General features: G+C 41.7%; 4 protein-coding genes across 6 annotated transcripts in view; 3 read left to right on the top strand and 1 right to left on the bottom strand.

Moving 5' to 3' along the window:
• LOC134819343 (uncharacterized) overlaps nt 1-9,807 on the bottom strand; it is a 140,958-nt gene extending 131,151 nt beyond the window's left edge. For 2 of the 3 annotated variants that reach the window (XM_063829260.1, XM_063829264.1), the window contains exon 1: nt 1,171-1,522. The gene's annotated coding sequence lies outside the window, so the exon portion shown is untranslated. Of the gene's footprint in view, nt 1-1,170; nt 1,523-9,787 lie in introns of those variants that run through there. The other variant, XM_063829263.1, reaches the window with a different exon arrangement.
• LOC134820181 (uncharacterized) lies at nt 5,484-9,487 on the top strand. Its single transcript, XM_063830402.1, has 3 exons — nt 5,484-7,565; nt 8,145-8,170; nt 9,379-9,487. Exons 1-3 carry the CDS (start codon nt 5,484-5,486, stop codon nt 9,485-9,487), a joined length of 2,217 nt encoding a protein of 738 aa, XP_063686472.1.
• A 4,241-nt stretch (nt 9,808-14,048) lies between the features above and the next one.
• LOC134820179 (uncharacterized) lies at nt 14,049-16,452 on the top strand. Its single transcript, XM_063830401.1, has 2 exons — nt 14,049-16,130; nt 16,303-16,452. The coding sequence occupies exons 1-2, from the start codon at nt 14,049-14,051 to the stop codon at nt 16,450-16,452; spliced, it is 2,232 nt and encodes a 743-aa protein (XP_063686471.1).
• A 257-nt stretch (nt 16,453-16,709) lies between these two features.
• LOC134819505 (lysophosphatidylserine lipase ABHD12-like) lies at nt 16,710-18,139 on the top strand. The gene has a single exon (XM_063829467.1). It carries the CDS (start codon nt 16,711-16,713, stop codon nt 17,635-17,637), a length of 927 nt encoding a protein of 308 aa, XP_063685537.1. The 5' UTR covers nt 16,710; the 3' UTR covers nt 17,638-18,139.
• The last annotated feature ends 67 nt before the right edge of the window (nt 18,140-18,206 follow it).

Genomic DNA, 18,206 nt, shown 5'->3' with positions numbered 1-18,206 from the left:
ATTACAATATGACCCTGTCTCCCGCATCCATACCAAGTAGGGGTCTTTCTACATTCCTTTGCGAAATGTCCATGCTGTCCACAGGTGTAACCAGCACCGATGTCTCTTCTCGGCCGGTTCTCTTTCATTACTCGGTTTATCACTCCCTCATCCATCTCTATATCCTCCCCGATTTGGAACAAAAGTTCCTCCTCATTCTTCCCTGGTTTAGGGCTACGACTCGCCAGTATCCCATCCAACTTAACCGCCCTCTTTAGCGCGGCCTCAAAATCTTGCCCTCGTGACTTGATTAACTCGATCCCGATGGTCATCTAGCCTGATGGTCTTCTTGATCTCCTCCTCCTCCGGTGCATATGCCTCATCTGCCATGCCAGTGACTCTAGCTGCAAAATCCGAAATTGTCTCTTCCTCTTTCTGACGCATCTCAAGAAGTCTCTTCCTGCACCCGCCTTTGAATGCACATCACATAGCACCTCTGTCCTCCTCTCCAAACTCGCCTCTACATTTCTCTTCTCGTCCCGGGTTAATCGTAGGGTCTCCACTCTCCTCTGTGCCTAGGGGTCCAAGTACGTCATTATCATGTCCACCAAGTCTTCATCCAAGATGTCCGCAGCATTGGCAAATATTTTAAACCCGCTCAGGAAGGTTCTAAAGCTGTGTTTCCCCAGCACAAACATCCGAGGTTTCATTAATGGGTATTTCTTACCCGCTGCTCTGTTCGCTTCTCTGATTCTCCTCTTTTCGGTCTCCTTCTCCTGCCTAGCTTCTAGCTTACCCTCTCTGAATCCATCTCTTCTTAGCTGTGCTCCCTGCTGCCTCAATTCATCATATTGAGTCCTTAACTCTTCGTTTGCTAGCTCAGCCTCCTGCCGCGCTCTCATCATTACCTCATTAGCTATCTTTATCTCTGCCAATTCCTCTCTCGTTTGCTAGCTCAGCCTCCTGCCGCTCTCTCATCATTACCTCATTAGCTATCTTTATCTCTGCCAATTCCTCTCTCGTTTGCTAGCTCAGCCTCCTGCCGCGCTCTCATCATTACCTCATTAGCTATCTTTATCTCTGCCAATTCCTCTCTCGTTTGTTAGCTCAGCCTCCTGCCGCGCTCTCATCATTACCTCATTAGCTATCTTTATCTCTGCCAATTCCTCTCTCAGTGCCGCTTCCCTGACTCAAATTATTTGTTATATAGTAGTGTTGAAAGTATTAAAATACAATACAAACACTGTCTCTCTCTCTTCAACAGTTCCTCTCTCAGTGCCGCTTCCCTGACTCAAATTATTTGTTATATAGTAGTGTTGAAAGTATTAAAATAAAATACAAACACTGTCTCTCTCTCTTCAACAGTTCCTCTCTCAGTGCCGCTTCCCTGACTCAAATTATTTGTTATATAGTAGTGTTGAAAGTATTAAAATAAAATACAAACACTGTCTCTCTCTCTTCAACAGTTCCTCTCTCAGTGCCGCTTCCCTGACTCAAATTATTTGTTATATAGTAGTGTTGAAAGTATTAAAATAAAATACAAACACTGTCTCTCTCTCTTCAACAGTTCCTCTCTCAGTGCCGCTTCCCTGACTCAAATTATTTGTTATATAGTAGTGTTGAAAGTATTAAAATAAAATACAAACACTGTCTCTCTCTTCAATAATGTACTAATTAAAATACAACCACTGTCTCTCTCTTCAATAATGTACTAATTAAAATACAAACACTGTCTCTCTCTTCAACAATGTACTAATTAAAATACAAACGCTGTCTCTCTCTTCAACAATGTACTACTTACGATGCAAATATTATCCCGCTCTTTAACAGTGTACGAATTAAAATGTAATAATTAAAATACCAAGTGTACAGGTCAAATGTAATAATTAAAGCTCTCGCTTATCAGCTCTCTATTGCTCGGTTTTTACTCTAATTGATAAATCAGTGTCTCACACCGTCACTCCATAACATAATCTCAGTCAGTTCCTCATATTCAAATATTCGGACAGTCAATTCAACACTCTCTTCGCAGAAAAGTAGTCCTAGTTTCTTTCATCATAGAAAATACCATACCCTGGCACCCCTCAAATTTCAAAACCCCTTCAAAACGTTCCAAGTTTTCAAATTAATACACAGCTCTAATTCCCTACAAGTGACGTCACCACTCTCCGAATAACCTCCCTTCAACCTCCAATGCTACTAGCATCACCCGGGTCTTATTTATATAATATCTCTTCCTCTATCTCTTCCTCTATCTCTTTCTCTATCTCTTCCTCTATCTCTTCCTCTATCTCTTCCTCTATCTCTTCCTCTATCTCTTTCATGATATCACAATACGTAGCGCTACTAAAAGAAAACAAGTCTGACACACTACAGAACGGTTCAGCAGGCAGCCACTCCCACTGAGGCTCTGGTGGCTGAAAGTATGTCAAGTCTGCCGTCTTAAAACTTAAAATAAGACCCGGTTATCTCTGAATCAACTCATCAAACACTCTCTCGAACCAATCCCTCAACGGACGGACATATACTCCTCAAAATAACCCCTCCTAACCTGTGCCTCTCCGGTATCTACCCCCTGTCCCCTCCATGATGAAAGAAACCCCAAAAATACCATTTAAACTCTTACACTTCACCGAGCATTCCTTTACAGCTTTACTGCTCTTGCACTGCACTAGTCTAACAATGGTAACTGACAACACTGTATAATATTACGTTTACGTACATATTTACAAATACTCCTGACCTCTGTCCACTCACTCTCACACACTAAATAGTCTCCATTACCTTAATTAAAATACAAAACAAACTATCCTATAATAAAATAGGATCCTACCGTTCGCGCCATTTGTAAGCAGTGGACACTTGCTTCCCGGTTCGAAGTTTATTTGCATTTAATTAAGGGTTTGGACAATGGAAACGAGCGTGATAATAAAGGGTAAACAAAGTTAAACTATGAAACAATACAATGAATAATTCGACAACCTCTACTTCAAATCCTAATTAACCAGACTCGTATCGCCCATAAACGCCCAGCGATCTAGTGCTGCAACATAAAACACGGATAGCACGGTCAACTCGCCTTGACCGTGCCTAATCTAGGTGCCCTGAAACAACCACTGCCGATTCTAAACCTCTAACGACACGTTCCATCCGTGCTCACCAGGCCCCAACCATAACTGGTCCTGGTCCCTCACACTAGTCCGGTATCAACCATGACCCTCTATCGAATAGGGTGAGAATGCAAACAAGGGGTATAATAAAGGTGCCCAAGGTACTTAACTGAACAATGAATAATCGAATATTTGCTCAACCAACGCTTAGTCACTCAGACTCATATTGCCTCAAATACTATGCAACAAATTCCTAATTACTCCGATTCATACTGCCTCAAATATTACGCAACACACTTCCTGCCGTTAATCCTACCCTTAATCTAGCTTTACCTATCTGAGTCAACCATTGCTGTCTATTCCTCCCGGGCTCTTACTCTTAGTCTAGCCTTATCTGTCTGAGTCAACCATTGCTGACTCTCGCTCTGCCAGAGCCCAGTGTTGTCAAGACATCCCCTGGTGTCGGACCAACCATTGTTGACCCCGGCCACAACCAAGCCTGATAATAGTAACTACGTAATGCTCCACTATTCTACTACTATCCTAGTCTAGCTTTACCTATCTAAGTCAACCATTGCTGACTATTCCTCCCGGGCTCTTATTCTTAGTCTAGCTTTATCTGTCTAAGTCAACCAGTGCTGACTATTTCTCCCGGGCTCTTACTCTTAGTCTAGCTTTATCTATCTAAGTCAACCAGTGCTGACTATTCCTCCCGGGCTCTTATTCTTAGTCTAGCTTTATCTATCTAAGTCAACCAGTGCTGACTATTCCTCCCGGGCTCTTATTCTTAGTCTAGCTTTATCTATCTAAGTCAACCAGCGCTGACTATTTCTCCCGGGCTCTTACTCTTAGTCTAGCTTTACCTATCTGAGTCAACCATTGCTGACTCTCGCTCTGCCAGAGCCCAGTGTTGTCAAGACATCCCCTGGTGTCGGACCAACCATTGTTGACCCCGGCCACAACCAAGCCTGATAATAGTAACTACGTAATGCTCCACTATTCTACGGCCGCCAATATTATACTTACCACTATAGCCATCTACCTAACTAAACGACCTAACCTTAACAGGTTCTAGCTACAGAACCTGCCCGGTATCAAAATGACCCCCTCTCGATCGGGTAAACTGGCACTCCCGATCTCAAAAGGCTAATCGTATTTTCCTCTCGCCCCTGATAGTCTAAACAATCTACCATTTCCCGGGAATTGCAAACTGTCCTGTCGATAGCCACAACATAGTACCACTAGTATTCTGTAAACACTCCATAATTCAACCTTGTACTGACCCAAACATATGTTAAACTGACCTCTCTGCACTTAAACTGCAATAACTGTCGTATACTAATATATGCCCAAAATACTACCGTCACATACTGGACACCACGACCGCCTTATTATAATCACTACACTACCTAGATATTACACAATATTACCCTAAATTCATCTCAATTAATCACGGTTTACACCTCTTTATTCGGGAATATATTCAGTTTAAGGATGTGCTTCACTGAGTTCACTTTGTTTGATATGTTGAGTGGCAACAAGTAAGGTAAATCAAGGTGAGGTAAATCAAGGTTTGCAGTAAATCAGGGTTTTGTTAGTATACATTGTGCATGTTTTTGGGGGAAGGAAATGGCTGCGGTAAATCGGGGTTTGCAGTAAATTAAATGGGGGTGCGGTAAATCAGGGTTTTACTGTACATGCATGGGTTCATATGATATTATCATCTCTAAAACTTACAGCAAGTTCAAATTCAGAAATCTTCAGATTCTTCACAATATTATTTGAGTCTAGCATCAAACGAAAAATTAATTTTTCTATTAAAACGCCAGCGGCGGAGAGACGACAACATCGCCCTCCGTAATGTTTACCTCAGCTACAGGACGATCCCTGTTTGCTACACTCCTCATCAGCTTCGCCACCTTTAACATACGTGGCCTCGGTTCTTGTGATGATCCAGACGACATCCACAGCAAACGGGAGCAACTGGGTACCGATTGTCTACGGTACGGCATAGATATCTGCGCTATTCAGGAGACTAAGGTTGTAAAACCGGATTCTTGCAGTCTTAGCAACGGATACAAACTATTATTGTTTGAGCAGAAAAATGGCCGGCACTATGGACTCGGTTTTGTTATCAGTCCCCGATTTATTGACTATGTGGTATGCTGGAACAGTATCAGTGATCGAGTAAACTTTTTGGACCTAGAACTCCCTACAAAATCTGGAAAATTTATCAAATGTAGGGTGGTCAATGTATATGGGCCACACAAGAAACTTGCAGAAAATGATCAACAACTGTTGATTAATTTTTACGGCCAAGTTAGGGACGCTCTAAACGTCCCTGCTAATGTTGAGATATTTGTTTTGGGAGATTTTAATTCAAAGTTGGGAAAAATGACTGCTTCAGATAAGGACTTTGGTTTTGGTCGTTTCATGGGTAAACATGGTATGGGTTTGCGCAACAATATGGGAGAAAACTTGTTAGACTTGTTATCAGAATTTGACCTCTTTGCCTCCAACACTGGTTTTTATCATCCTGCTCGACATACGACCACCTACACTGGCTGGAGGAAGGACTGGAGTGCCGGGCGAAATAGTAAAAAGACGATCCCGGTCTATTCTCAGATCGATTTCATCCTGTGTCGAAGTAGGTCGAAGCCAATGCTACAAGATTCTAGATCTTATGCAGGCACCTTGACATACTCTGATCACAGATTTGTTGTCACTAGAGTAGACTTTAAGGACATCTGTCTTTGCTATAAACGCAACTCCAAGTCATCCTTAAAGTTCAACACCTCTGAACTCACCTCGAACCCCACCATTCAGGTGAAATATCGTCAATCCTTAGATGATAACTTAAGTAACACTGTTTCTGCTCTGGATCCAAATTCAGACTTGAATGGCTTACTTGAGTCCATAAAGGATGCTGCAAAATCGTCAATTGGTGTCATCAGACACAGGAAACGTAATCGCAGCGACGATGATGAGGTGAAAAACTTATCTAGCCAGCGTTACTTGTTGAGACAGCAGCTTAATGATAACCAGTCTTTAGACAGAACCTCACTTAGATCATCTATTAACTGCCTCACCAATCAGATCAAGCAGAGACTTTCTAACATACGATCAGCTGCTGCTGATGCTATCTGTAATACCATCAGTTCAACAACAGATAGTAAGAAAATGTTTGAAGCTGTTCGAACCCTGAACTTACCTAAAAGTAAAGCCCCTTCTAGTATTGGTGTTCATGATGAGCAAGGGTGCAATATTGCAACAGACACTGGTAAAGCTGCCGTAGTTGCTAAGTACCTTGAGCAACAACTTACTCGTGATGAAGCACCTTTAGAACCTTTTGTAGGACCTCCTCGCCCACTAGTTAAGCCTTTCACTAGTGAAGAAATCGGATCAGCTGCTAGAAGTCTCAAAAATGGTCGAGCTAACGGCCCAGATGGGATTCCTAATGAGCTTCTCAAGTATTCTACTGGATCAGTACACAGACGTTTTGCAGACATTATCAATAGAAGCTTCGAGACCAATTCCTACCTTGACCCCATTGGACAGGCAAACATTACCCCCTTACAGAAGCCAAATAAGCCCATTGGTCCAGTGAAGAATCTACGACCCCTCACTCTCTCAAATGCTGTTAGAAAGATTCTTTCAATGGCAACCTTGAAGAGAATTGAGAATAAAGTCAATGCCTTCACTGGTCCATGGCAATGTGCTTACAAGCAGGGTAGATCATGTGCTGACATTGTATGGTGCCAGCGTGTGATGTTATCAGTTGTCCAGAGGAAGAGGTGGGAATACCATCGTATGGGGATCGACATGTCTAGTGCCTTTGACACTATACGACGATCTACCATCCTCGATCTTCTTGTTGAGTGTGGCTGTGATGATGACGAAGTCCGTTTGGTAAGACTTTTGCTTTCCGACACCAAGCTCAAAGTCAACATCAACGGTACACTGTCTGCTGAATTCCAGAGTTTTCTCGGTGCATTCCAAGGTGACTGTCTGTCTGGATGCTTGTTCACACTTGTCTTAGCGGGTGCCTTGCGTGACCTCCGTAACAGGCTTGAAACTGCAACGAATAGGCCTAACCCACCTATCACCGATATTGGTCTTCCACTTGACAGTGAGTATGCTGATGATATCGACTTCAATGATGAAGATGAAGACAATTTGAGGGAGCTGTTGCCTATTGCAACAGAAGTCCTTAAAGATTGGAATCTCTTCGTTAACGAAGACAAAACTGATTTCACTCATGTGTACTTAGCTGAAAAGGGAGCTAAAGACGATCAGGGTAAGCCAATTGCAGGGAACGAGCTCTGGAGAAAGAGTATCACGCTTGGCTCCATGCTTTGTAGTAAGGAGGACATCTCTAGAAGGATATGTCTGGGATATGCCGCGTTTAACAAATACAAGAAAGCTTGGAACCATAAGATCCCTCTGAGCAAGAGGCTTCTGTTGTATGAGGCTCTGGTAGTATCCGTTTTAATGTACAATTCATCTTGCTGGGCTGCCCCTAAATCAGTATTGGAAAAACTAGATATTGCTCACAGACGTCATCTGCGATCAATTTTGAATTACAAATACCCTCACATCATCTCCAACAAGAACTTGTATAAACGCTGCAATAGTGAACCATTGTCAGCTAAAGTGGCTCGTAGTCGGTGGAGGATGCTCGGACATGTACTGCGTGGGCCTACAGATGGCCCAGCCTATTCGTCGCTTGTTTTTGCTGTCAACACCTTACAGCTTCAAGGGCGGCGTGGAAGACCGCAGTCAAACCTTTTCTCACTGATTCTACACGACCTTAGTGTCCGAAAATTATCGTTAAATAATTTATGTGATTTGGACTATTTAACGTTAATTGCTCAGAATAGAGTTAAATGGAGAAGTATGCAAATTGCATGACTTTTGTTTGAGAAAGATTAGGGGACAGAAATGTTTACTTTGTTTACTATCTGTTTCTTAGAGCTTTTGTTTATATATATATATATATTAAAATTTGTCTCAGATGATTAAAAAACAGAAAACTAACATCTTTACAATTTTCAGGATGTTAACAGAATCAAGCATTGTTGGTTCGTGCCTTCTATTCCTATTTGCCCTTTATGTGGCATGTCCATTCCTTTTCTACTACTGCAAACGTATAAGAAATGCTGGAATGTTTGCAAACCGCCTCAACATACCTCATCCTTGGTTTTACAACCTGAAGGACCCGTCATCATTTGGAGTAGAGAACGCCCATAATGAATCATTAGTTTTGGATTCTCCCTCCATGATATATCAGTATCAGTTCTTCTAAACCTGCTACCAATGATTATTTCTTTCGTCCATAGCTTTCTGTACAAGAGATCTTGCCCTCTTTGAAGACCCTCCTTGGGCCACCGTGTCCCTTGCCGTTTCAATCCATTACATAAGACCCTGTCTCCCCCGCATGCACATACCAAGTAGGGTCTTTCTACATTCCTTTGCGACATGTCCATGCTGTCCACAGGTGTAACCAGCACCGGATGTCTCCTCTCGGCCGGTCTCCTTTCATTACTCCGGTTTTATCACTCCCCATCCTATCTCTATATCTCCCCTCGATTTGGAGACAAAAGTTCCTCCTCATTCTTCCCTCGTTTAGGGCTAACGACTCGCCAGTATCCTATCCAACTTAAACCGCCCTCTTTAGCGCGGCCGTCAAAATCTTGCCCTCGTGACTTGATTAACTCGATCCCGATGGTCATCTATCCTGATGGTCTTCTTGATCTCCTCCTCCATACGGTGCATATGCCTCATCTCTGCCCATGCCAGTGACTCTAGCTGCAAATCCGAATTGTCTCTCCTCTTTCTGACGCAACTCAAGAAGTCTCTCCTTCACCAGCCTTTGAAGCACATCCACATAGCACATCTTCCTCCTCTCCTCTCCAAACTCAGTCCTCTACATTCTCTTCTCGGCCCGGTTAATTCGTAGGGTCTCCACTCTCCTCTGTGCCTAGGGTCCAAAGTACGTCATTACATGTCCACCAAGTCTTCATCCAAGTGTCCGCAGCATTGGCAAATATTTTAAAAAAACCCGCTCAGGAAGGTTCTAAAGCTGAGTTTCCCCAGCCAAACATCGAGGTTTCATTAATGGGTATTTCTTACCCGCTGCTCCTGTTCGCTTCTCCTGATCACCTCTTTTCGTCCTCCTCTCCTCCTAGCTCTAGCTTACCTCTCTCTGAATCCAATCTCTCTTATGCTGTGGCCCCTGCTGCCTCAATTCATCATAATGATTCCTTAAACTCTTCGTTTGCTATCTCAGCCCTCCTGCCGCCTACTATCATCTTACCTCATTAGCATCTTTATCTCTGCCAATTCCTCTCTCGTTTGCTACTCAGCCTCCTGCCGCTCTCCTCATCATTACCTCATAAGCTAATCTTTATCTCTGCAATCCTCTCTTCGTTTGCTAGCTCAGCCTCCTGCCGCGCTCTCATCATTACCCTCATTAGCTATCTTTAATCTCCTGCCAATTCCTCTCTCGTTTGTTAGCTCAGCCTCCTGCCGCGCTCTCATCATACCTCATTAGCTATCTTTATCTCTGCCAATTTCCTCTCTCAGTGCCGCTTCCCTGACTCAAATATTGTATAAAGTAGTGTTTGAACAGTTTAAAATACAATACAAAACAGTCTCTCTCCTCTTCAACAGTTCCTCTCTCAATGCCGCTTCCTGACTCCAAATTATTTGTTATATAGTAGTGTTGAAAGTATTAATAAAATAAATAACAAACACTGTCTCTCTCTCTTTCAACAGTTCCTCTCTCAGTGCCCGCTTTCCCTGACTCAAATTATTTGTTAAATAGTATGGTTGAAAGTATTAAAATAAAAATACAAACACTGTCCTCTCTCTCTTCAACAGTTTCCTCTCTCAGTGCCGCTTCCCTGACTCAAATTTTTGTTATATAGTAGTGTGAAAGTATTAAAATAAAAATACAAAACACTGTCTCTCTCATCTTCAACACAAAGTTCCTCTCTCAGTGCCGCTTCCCTGACTCAAATATTTGATATATAGTAGTGTTGAAAGAATTAAAATTAAAATACAAACACTGTCTCTCTCTTCAAATAATGTACTAATTAAAATACAACCACTGTCACCTCTCTTCAATAATGTACTAATAAAATACAAACACATGTCTCTCTCTTCAACAATGTACTAATTAAAATACAAACGCTTGTCCTCTCTCCTTCAACAATGTACTACTACGATGCAAATATTATCCGCTCTTTACAGTTTACGAATTAAAATGTAATAATTAAAATACCAAAGTGTACAGGCCAAATGTAATAATTAAAGCTCTCGCTTATCAGCTCGTCTGTTGCCATCGTTTTTAACTCTAATTGAATAATCAGTGTCTCACAACACCGTCACTCCATAACATAAATCTCAGCCAGTTCCTCATATTACAAATATTCGGACAGTCAATTCAACACTCTCTTCGCAGAAAAAGTAGTCCTCGTTCTTTCATCAAAAAAATACCATACCTGGCACCCCTTCAAATATTCAAAACCCCCTTTCAAACGTTCCAAGTTTCAAATTAAATACACAGCTCTAATTCCCTACAAGTGACGCACCACTCTCCTAATAACCTCCCTTCAACCTCCAATGCTACTAGCATCACCCGGGTCTTATTATATAATATCTCTTCCTCTATCCTTCCTCTATCTCTTTCTCTCTATGCTCTTCCTCTATCTCTCCTCTAGCTCTTCCTCTATCTCTTTCCTCTATCTCTTACATAGAATATCACAATACTAGCGCTACTAAAGAAAACAGTCTGACACCCTACCGAACGGTATCCAGCAGGCAGCCACTCCCACTGAGGCCTGGTGGCTGCAGTATGTCATCAGCCTCCTTAAAACTTAAAATAAGACCCGGTTATCTCTGAAACAACTCATGACAAACACTCTCTCGAACATCCCTCAACGGACGGACATATTACTCCTCAAAATAACCCCCCTAACCTGTGCCTCTCCCGGTATCTACGCCCTGTCCCCTCCTGATAGAAAGAAACCCCCAAAAATAACTCATTTAAAATCTCGTACTCACTTCACCGAGCATTATCCTTTACAGCTTTACCTGCTCTTGCACTGCACTAGTCTAACAATGGTAACTGACAACACTGAATAATATTACGATTACGTACATATTTAAAAATAACTCCTTGACCTCTGACCACTTCCTCTCATCACACTAAATAGTTCTCCATTACCTTAATTAAAATACAAAACAACTAATCCAATAATAAAATAGGTCCTACGTTCGCGCCATTGTAAGCAGTGGACACTTGCATCCGTTCGAAGTTTATTTGGCATTTAATTAAGGGTTTGGGACAATGGAAACGAGCGTGATAATAAAGGTAAACAAGGTTAAACTATGAAACATACAATGAATAATTCGACAACCTCAACAACAAATCCTAATTAACCAGACTCGTATCGCCCATAAACGCCCAGCGATCTAGTGCTTCAACATAAAACACGGGATACACGGTCAACATCGCCTGACGTGCCTAATCTAGGTGCCCTAAACAACCACTGCGATTCTAAACCTCTAACGACACGTTTTCCATCCGTGCTCACCAGGCCCCAACCATAACTGGTCCTGGTCCTCCACTTTCGGTATCAACCATAGACCCTCTATCGAATAGGGTGAGAATGCGAAACAAGGTATAAATAAAGGTGCCCAAGGTACTTAACCTGAACAAGAATAAACGAATATTTGCTCAACCAACGCATAGTCACTCAGACTCATATTGCCTCAAATACTATGCAACAAATTCCTAATTACTCCGATTCATACTGCCTCCAATATTACGCAACACACTACCCTGCCGTTAATAATCCTACCCCTAAATCTAGTTTCTTACCTAACTGAGTCAACATTGCTGTCTATTCCCCCGGGCTCTTACTCGTAGTCTAGCCTTATCTGTCTGAGCCAACATTGCTGACTCACGCTCTGCCAAGCCCAGTGTAGTCAAGACATCCCCTGGTGTCGGACCACCATTGTTGACCCCGGGCCACGAACCAAGCCTGATAATAGTAACGACGTAATGCTCACTATTCTACTACTATCCTAGTCTAGCTTTACTATCTTAATGTCAACCATTGCTTGTCTATTCTCCCGGCGACTTATACTTAGGTCTAGCTTTATCTGTTCTCACGTCACCATGCTGAACTATTTCTCCGGGCTCTTACTCTAGTCCTAGCTTTACTATCTAAGTCAACCAGTGCTGACTATCCTCCCGGGCTCTTATCTTAGTCTAGCTTAAATCTATCTAAGTCAACCAGTGCTGACTATTCCTCCCGGCTCTTATTCTAGTCTATAGCTTACTATCTAAGTCAACAGCGCTTGACTATATCTCCCTGCTCTTACTCTTTAGTCTAGCTTTACCTATCTGAGTCAACCATTGCTGACTCTCGCACCTGCCAGAAGCCCAGTGTTGTCCAAGACATAATCCCCAGGTGTCCGACCAACCATTGTTGACACCCGCCACAACCAAGCCTGATAATAGTACCGTTACGTAATGCTCCACTATTCTACGGCCGCCAATATTATACTTACACTCTAGCCATCTACCTAACTAAACGAACCTAACCTTAACTAGTTCTAGCTACAGAACCTGTGCCGGTATCAAAATGGGACCCCCTCTCGATCGGGTAAACTGGCCACTCCCGATCTTCAAAAGGCTAATCGTAATTTTCCTCTCGCCCTGATAGTCATAAACAATCTACCATTTCCCGGGAATTGCAAACTGTCCTGTCGAGAGCCACACCGACATAGTACCACTAGTATTCATGTAAACACTCCATAAATTCAACCTTGTACTGGACCCAAACATATGTTAAACTGAACCTCTCTGCACTCAACTGCAATAACTGTCGTATACTAATATATCCCAAAATACTACCGTCCCATACTCCAGGGGCCCCCGCCTTATTATAATCACTACACTACCTAGATATTACACAATATTACCTAAATTCATCTCAATTAATCACGGTTTACACCTCTTTATTCGGGAATATATTCAGTTTAAGGATGTGCTTCACTGAGTTCACTTTGTTTGATATGTTGAGTGGCAACAAGTAAGGTAAATCAAGGTGAGGTAAATCAAGGTTTGCAGTAAATCAGGGTTTTGTTAGTATACATTGTGCATGTTTTTGGGGGAAGGAAATGGCTGCGGTAAATCGGGGTTTGCAGTAAATTAAATGGGGGTGCGGTAAATCAGGGTTTTACTGTACATGCATGGGTTCATATGATATTATCATCTCTAAAACTTACAGCAAGTTCAAATTCAGAAATCTTCAGATTCTTCACAATATTATTTGAGTCTAGCATCAAACGAAAAATTAATTTTTCTATTAAAACGCCAGCGGCGGAGAGACGACAACATCGCCCTCCGTAATGTTTACCTCAGCTACAGGACGATCCCTGTTTGCTACACTCCTCATCAGCTTCGCCACCTTTAACATACGTGGCCTCGGTTCTTGTGATGATCCAGACGACATCCACAGCAAACGGGAGCAACTGGGTACCGATTGTCTACGGTACGGCATAGATATCTGCGCTATTCAGGAGACTAAGGTTGTAAAACCGGATTCTTGCAGTCTTAGCAACGGATACAAACTATTATTGTTTGAGCAGAAAAATGGCCGGCACTATGGACTCGGTTTTGTTATCAGTCCCCGATTTATTGACTATGTGGTATGCTGGAACAGTATCAGTGATCGAGTAAACTTTTTGGACCTAGAACTCCCTACAAAATCTGGAAAATTTATCAAATGTAGGGTGGTCAATGTATATGGGCCACACAAGAAACTTGCAGAAAATGATCAACAACTGTTGATTAATTTTTACGGCCAAGTTAGGGACGCTCTAAACGTCCCTGCTAATGTTGAGATATTTGTTTTGGGAGATTTTAATTCAAAGTTGGGAAAAATGACTGCTTCAGATAAGGACTTTGGTTTTGGTCGTTTCATGGGTAAACATGGTATGGGTTTGCGCAACAATATGGGAGAAAACTTGTTAGACTTGTTATCAGAATTTGACCTCTTTGCCTCCAACACTGGTTTTTATCATCCTGCTCGACATACGACCACCTACACTGGCTGGAGGAAGGACTGGAGTGCCGGGCGAAATAGTAAAAAGACGATCCCGGTCTATTCTCAGATCGATTTCATCCTGTGTCGAAGTAGGTCGAAGCCAATGCTACAAGATTCTAGATCTTATGCAGGCACCTTGACATACTCTGATCACAGATTTGTTGTCACTAGAGTAGACTTTAAGGACATCTGTCTTTGCTATAAACGCAACTCCAAGTCATCCTTAAAGTTCAACACCTCTGAACTCACCTCGAACCCCACCATTCAGGTGAAATATCGTCAATCCTTAGATGATAACTTAAGTAACACTGTTTCTGCTCTGGATCCAAATTCAGACTTGAATGGCTTACTTGAGTCCATAAAGGATGCTGCAAAATCGTCAATTGGTGTCATCAGACACAGGAAACGTAATCGCAGCGACGATGATGAGGTGAAAAACTTATCTAGCCAGCGTTACTTGTTGAGACAGCAGCTTAATGATAACCAGTCTTTAGACAGAACCTCACTTAGATCATCTATTAACTGCCTCACCAATCAGATCAAGCAGAGACTTTCTAACATACGATCAGCTGCTGCTGATGCTATCTGTAATACCATCAGTTCAACAACAGATAGTAAGAAAATGTTTGAAGCTGTTCGAACCCTGAACTTACCTAAAAGTAAAGCCCCTTCTAGTATTGGTGTTCATGATGAGCAAGGGTGCAATATTGCAACAGACACTGGTAAAGCTGCCGTAGTTGCTAAGTACCTTGAGCAACAACTTACTCGTGATGAAGCACCTTTAGAACCTTTTGTAGGACCTCCTCGCCCACTAGTTAAGCCTTTCACTAGTGAAGAAATCGGATCAGCTGCTAGAAGTCTCAAAAATGGTCGAGCTAACGGCCCAGATGGGATTCCTAATGAGCTTCTCAAGTATTCTACTGGATCAGTACACAGACGTTTTGCAGACATTATCAATAGAAGCTTCGAGACCAATTCCTACCTTGACCCCATTGGACAGGCAAACATTACCCCCTTACAGAAGCCAAATAAGCCCATTGGTCCAGTGAAGAATCTACGACCCCTCACTCTCTCAAATGCTGTTAGAAAGATTCTTTCAATGGCAACCTTGAAGAGAATTGAGAATAAAGTCAATGCCTTCACTGGTCCATGGCAATGTGCTTACAAGCAGGGTAGATCATGTGCTGACATTGTATGGTGCCAGCGTGTGATGTTATCAGTTGTCCAGAGGAAGAGGTGGGAATACCATCGTATGGGGATCGACATGTCTAGTGCCTTTGACACTATACGACGATCTACCATCCTCGATCTTCTTGTTGAGTGTGGCTGTGATGATGACGAAGTCCGTTTGGTAAGACTTTTGCTTTCCGACACCAAGCTCAAAGTCAACATCAACGGTACACTGTCTGCTGAATTCCAGAGTTTTCTCGGTGCATTCCAAGGTGACTGTCTGTCTGGATGCTTGTTCACACTTGTCTTAGCGGGTGCCTTGCGTGACCTCCGTAACAGGCTTGAAACTGCAACGAATAGGCCTAACCCACCTATCACCGATATTGGTCTTCCACTTGACAGTGAGTATGCTGATGATATCGACTTCAATGATGAAGATGAAGACAATTTGAGGGAGCTGTTGCCTATTGCAACAGAAGTCCTTAAAGATTGGAATCTCTTCGTTAACGAAGACAAAACTGATTTCACTCATGTGTACTTAGCTGAAAAGGGAGCTAAAGACGATCAGGGTAAGCCAATTGCAGGGAACGAGCTCTGGAGAAAGAGTATCACGCTTGGCTCCATGCTTTGTAGTAAGGAGGACATCTCTAGAAGGATATGTCTGGGATATGCCGCGTTTAACAAATACAAGAAAGCTTGGAACCATAAGATCCCTCTGAGCAAGAGGCTTCTGTTGTATGAGGCTCTGGTAGTATCCGTTTTAATGTACAATTCATCTTGCTGGGCTGCCCCTAAATCAGTATTGGAAAAACTAGATATTGCTCACAGACGTCATCTGCGATCAATTTTGAATTACAAATACCCTCACATCATCTCCAACAAGAACTTGTATAAACGCTGCAATAGTGAACCATTGTCAGCTAAAGTGGCTCGTAGTCGGTGGAGGATGCTCGGACATGTACTGCGTGGGCCTACAGATGGCCCAGCCTATTCGTCGCTTGTTTTTGCTGTCAACACCTTACAGCTTCAAGGGCGGCGTGGAAGACCGCAGTCAAACCTTTTCTCACTGATTCTACACGACCTTAGTGTCCGAAAATTATCGTTAAATAATTTATGTGATTTGGACTATTTAACGTTAATTGCTCAGAATAGAGTTAAATGGAGAAGTATGCAAATTGCATGACTTTTGTTTGAGAAAGATTAGGGGACAGAAATGTTTACTTTGTTTACTATCTGTTTCTTAGAGCTTTTGTTTATATATATATATATATTAAAATTTGTCTCAGATGATTAAAAAACAGAAAACTAACATCTTTACAATTTTCAGGATGTTAACAGAATCAAGCATTGTTGGTTCGTGCCTTCTATTCCTATTTGCCCTTTATGTGGCATGTCCATTCCTTTTCTACTACTGCAAACGTATAAGAAATGCTGGAATGTTTGCAAACCGCCTCAACATACCTCATCCTTGGTTTTACAACCTGAAGGACCCGTCATCATTTGGAGTAGAGAACGCCCATAATGAATCATTAGTTTTGGATGTTGGAGAGATTAACATTTGGTCAATCACTACTAATGTGCCAAGGTTCAAAGATGATAAGAGAACTGTGGTTCTATACAGTCACGGAAATTCTTGCAACAGAGCTATGAGCCACAGAGTAGGGCTGTATCAAAAATTAAGTGCAATGGGGGTTGATATTGTTACTTTTGATTATCGTGGATTTGGTGATTCAACCGGAGTTATGCCTGATGAGAACACTACTGTTCATGATGCTGATGTTATGCTTCAGTGGGTTCAAGACCAGTTCCCGGACCACAATATAGTTGTATGGGGCCACTCTCTGGGCACAGGAATTACTGTTAAATTACTGTCCTCCTTTGACAAGTATCCAGACAGACTTATAGGATTAATCTTAGAATCACCATTTTTAAATTCTGGTGAAGCAGGAAGGCACATTCCCATTGCCAAAATCTTTGACTTATTACCCTGTACAAAAGGAGTTATCGCTCGAGCTTTGGAGGGCTTGTTCCCCACTGATAAACTTATTTCCAAAATAACACTTCCAATACTTATTATACATGCTGAAGATGACAGAATACTACCTATACACCATGCTCGCAGCTTGTTTGGGGTATGTGAGAACGAAAATATGAAAAATGTGACCTTGAAAGTTTTTGATGAAGGAGGACATAAATTTTTGTACACAAACAATGATGCTATGGACGCTGCATCAGATTTTATCTATGAATTGTGACAGATTTAGACTACCTACGATTGATGCTCAAAATCAAATAGGAAGCAATTTCATTTATTTTAAAATTAAAGCATGTTAGTTAATTGTTATAATGCTGATTGCTGACTTTATTACAGACGTTAATATAAAATCATTTATCAAAATAAGATGTATGATGACTTTTGTTTTCCCTACGAGAATTCATTAAAACTAGATGTGTATCATTGAAATTACTTCGAGAGATGCTAATATTATCATATAAATTGTCAGTTTATATATAATATTCAATTATTCGACTTATAATTTGCTCCAGATAGATAGATATACATAATTTTAGTTCATTTTAAAGATTCGTCTAATTTATTGAACATTTTGTTTCTCGTGGGAAAGCATAATATATTCTTTGTTAATTCTATTCTAGTATTATTCCAATATCAATTATCTTAAATATTACTCGTTCTCTGTTATTGTTGGTGGTTAGAGTACCTAACTGCATTCAATGTGAAATTTTGAAACTCTATAACATTTGTTGTCTAACTGTGATATTATACATATTACATACACGTTAACATCGTCAATAGTAAATATTT

The sequence above is a fragment of the Bolinopsis microptera genome, chromosome 8 (genome assembly GCF_026151205.1).
Source record: "Bolinopsis microptera isolate Bmic1 chromosome 8, MBARI_Bmic_1.0, whole genome shotgun sequence".
NCBI lineage: Eukaryota > Metazoa > Ctenophora > Tentaculata > Lobata > Bolinopsidae > Bolinopsis > Bolinopsis microptera.
Note: the sequence above shows the minus strand (reverse complement) of the source record. Positions and strands in the feature narration are given on the sequence as shown.

Bases quoted from the DNA above. Each gene is read 5' to 3' on its own strand.
- LOC134820179 (XM_063830401.1), top strand. From the start codon at position 14,049: ATGACTGCTTCAGATAAGGACTTTGGTTTTGGTCGTTTCATGGGTAAA. The intron at 16,131-16,302 runs GTAGTATCCGTT...AACCATTGTCAG, and splicing joins TTCTGTTGTATGAGGCTCTG to CTAAAGTGGCTCGTAGTCGG.
- LOC134819505 (XM_063829467.1), top strand. From the start codon at position 16,711: ATGTTAACAGAATCAAGCATTGTTGGTTCGTGCCTTCTATTCCTATTT.
- LOC134820181 (XM_063830402.1), top strand. From the start codon at position 5,484: ATGACTGCTTCAGATAAGGACTTTGGTTTTGGTCGTTTCATGGGTAAA. The intron at 7,566-8,144 runs GTAGTATCCGTT...TACAATTTTCAG, and splicing joins TTCTGTTGTATGAGGCTCTG to GATGTTAACAGAATCAAGCA. The intron at 8,171-9,378 runs GTTCGTGCCTTC...TTGCTATCTCAG, and splicing joins AACAGAATCAAGCATTGTTG to CCCTCCTGCCGCCTACTATC.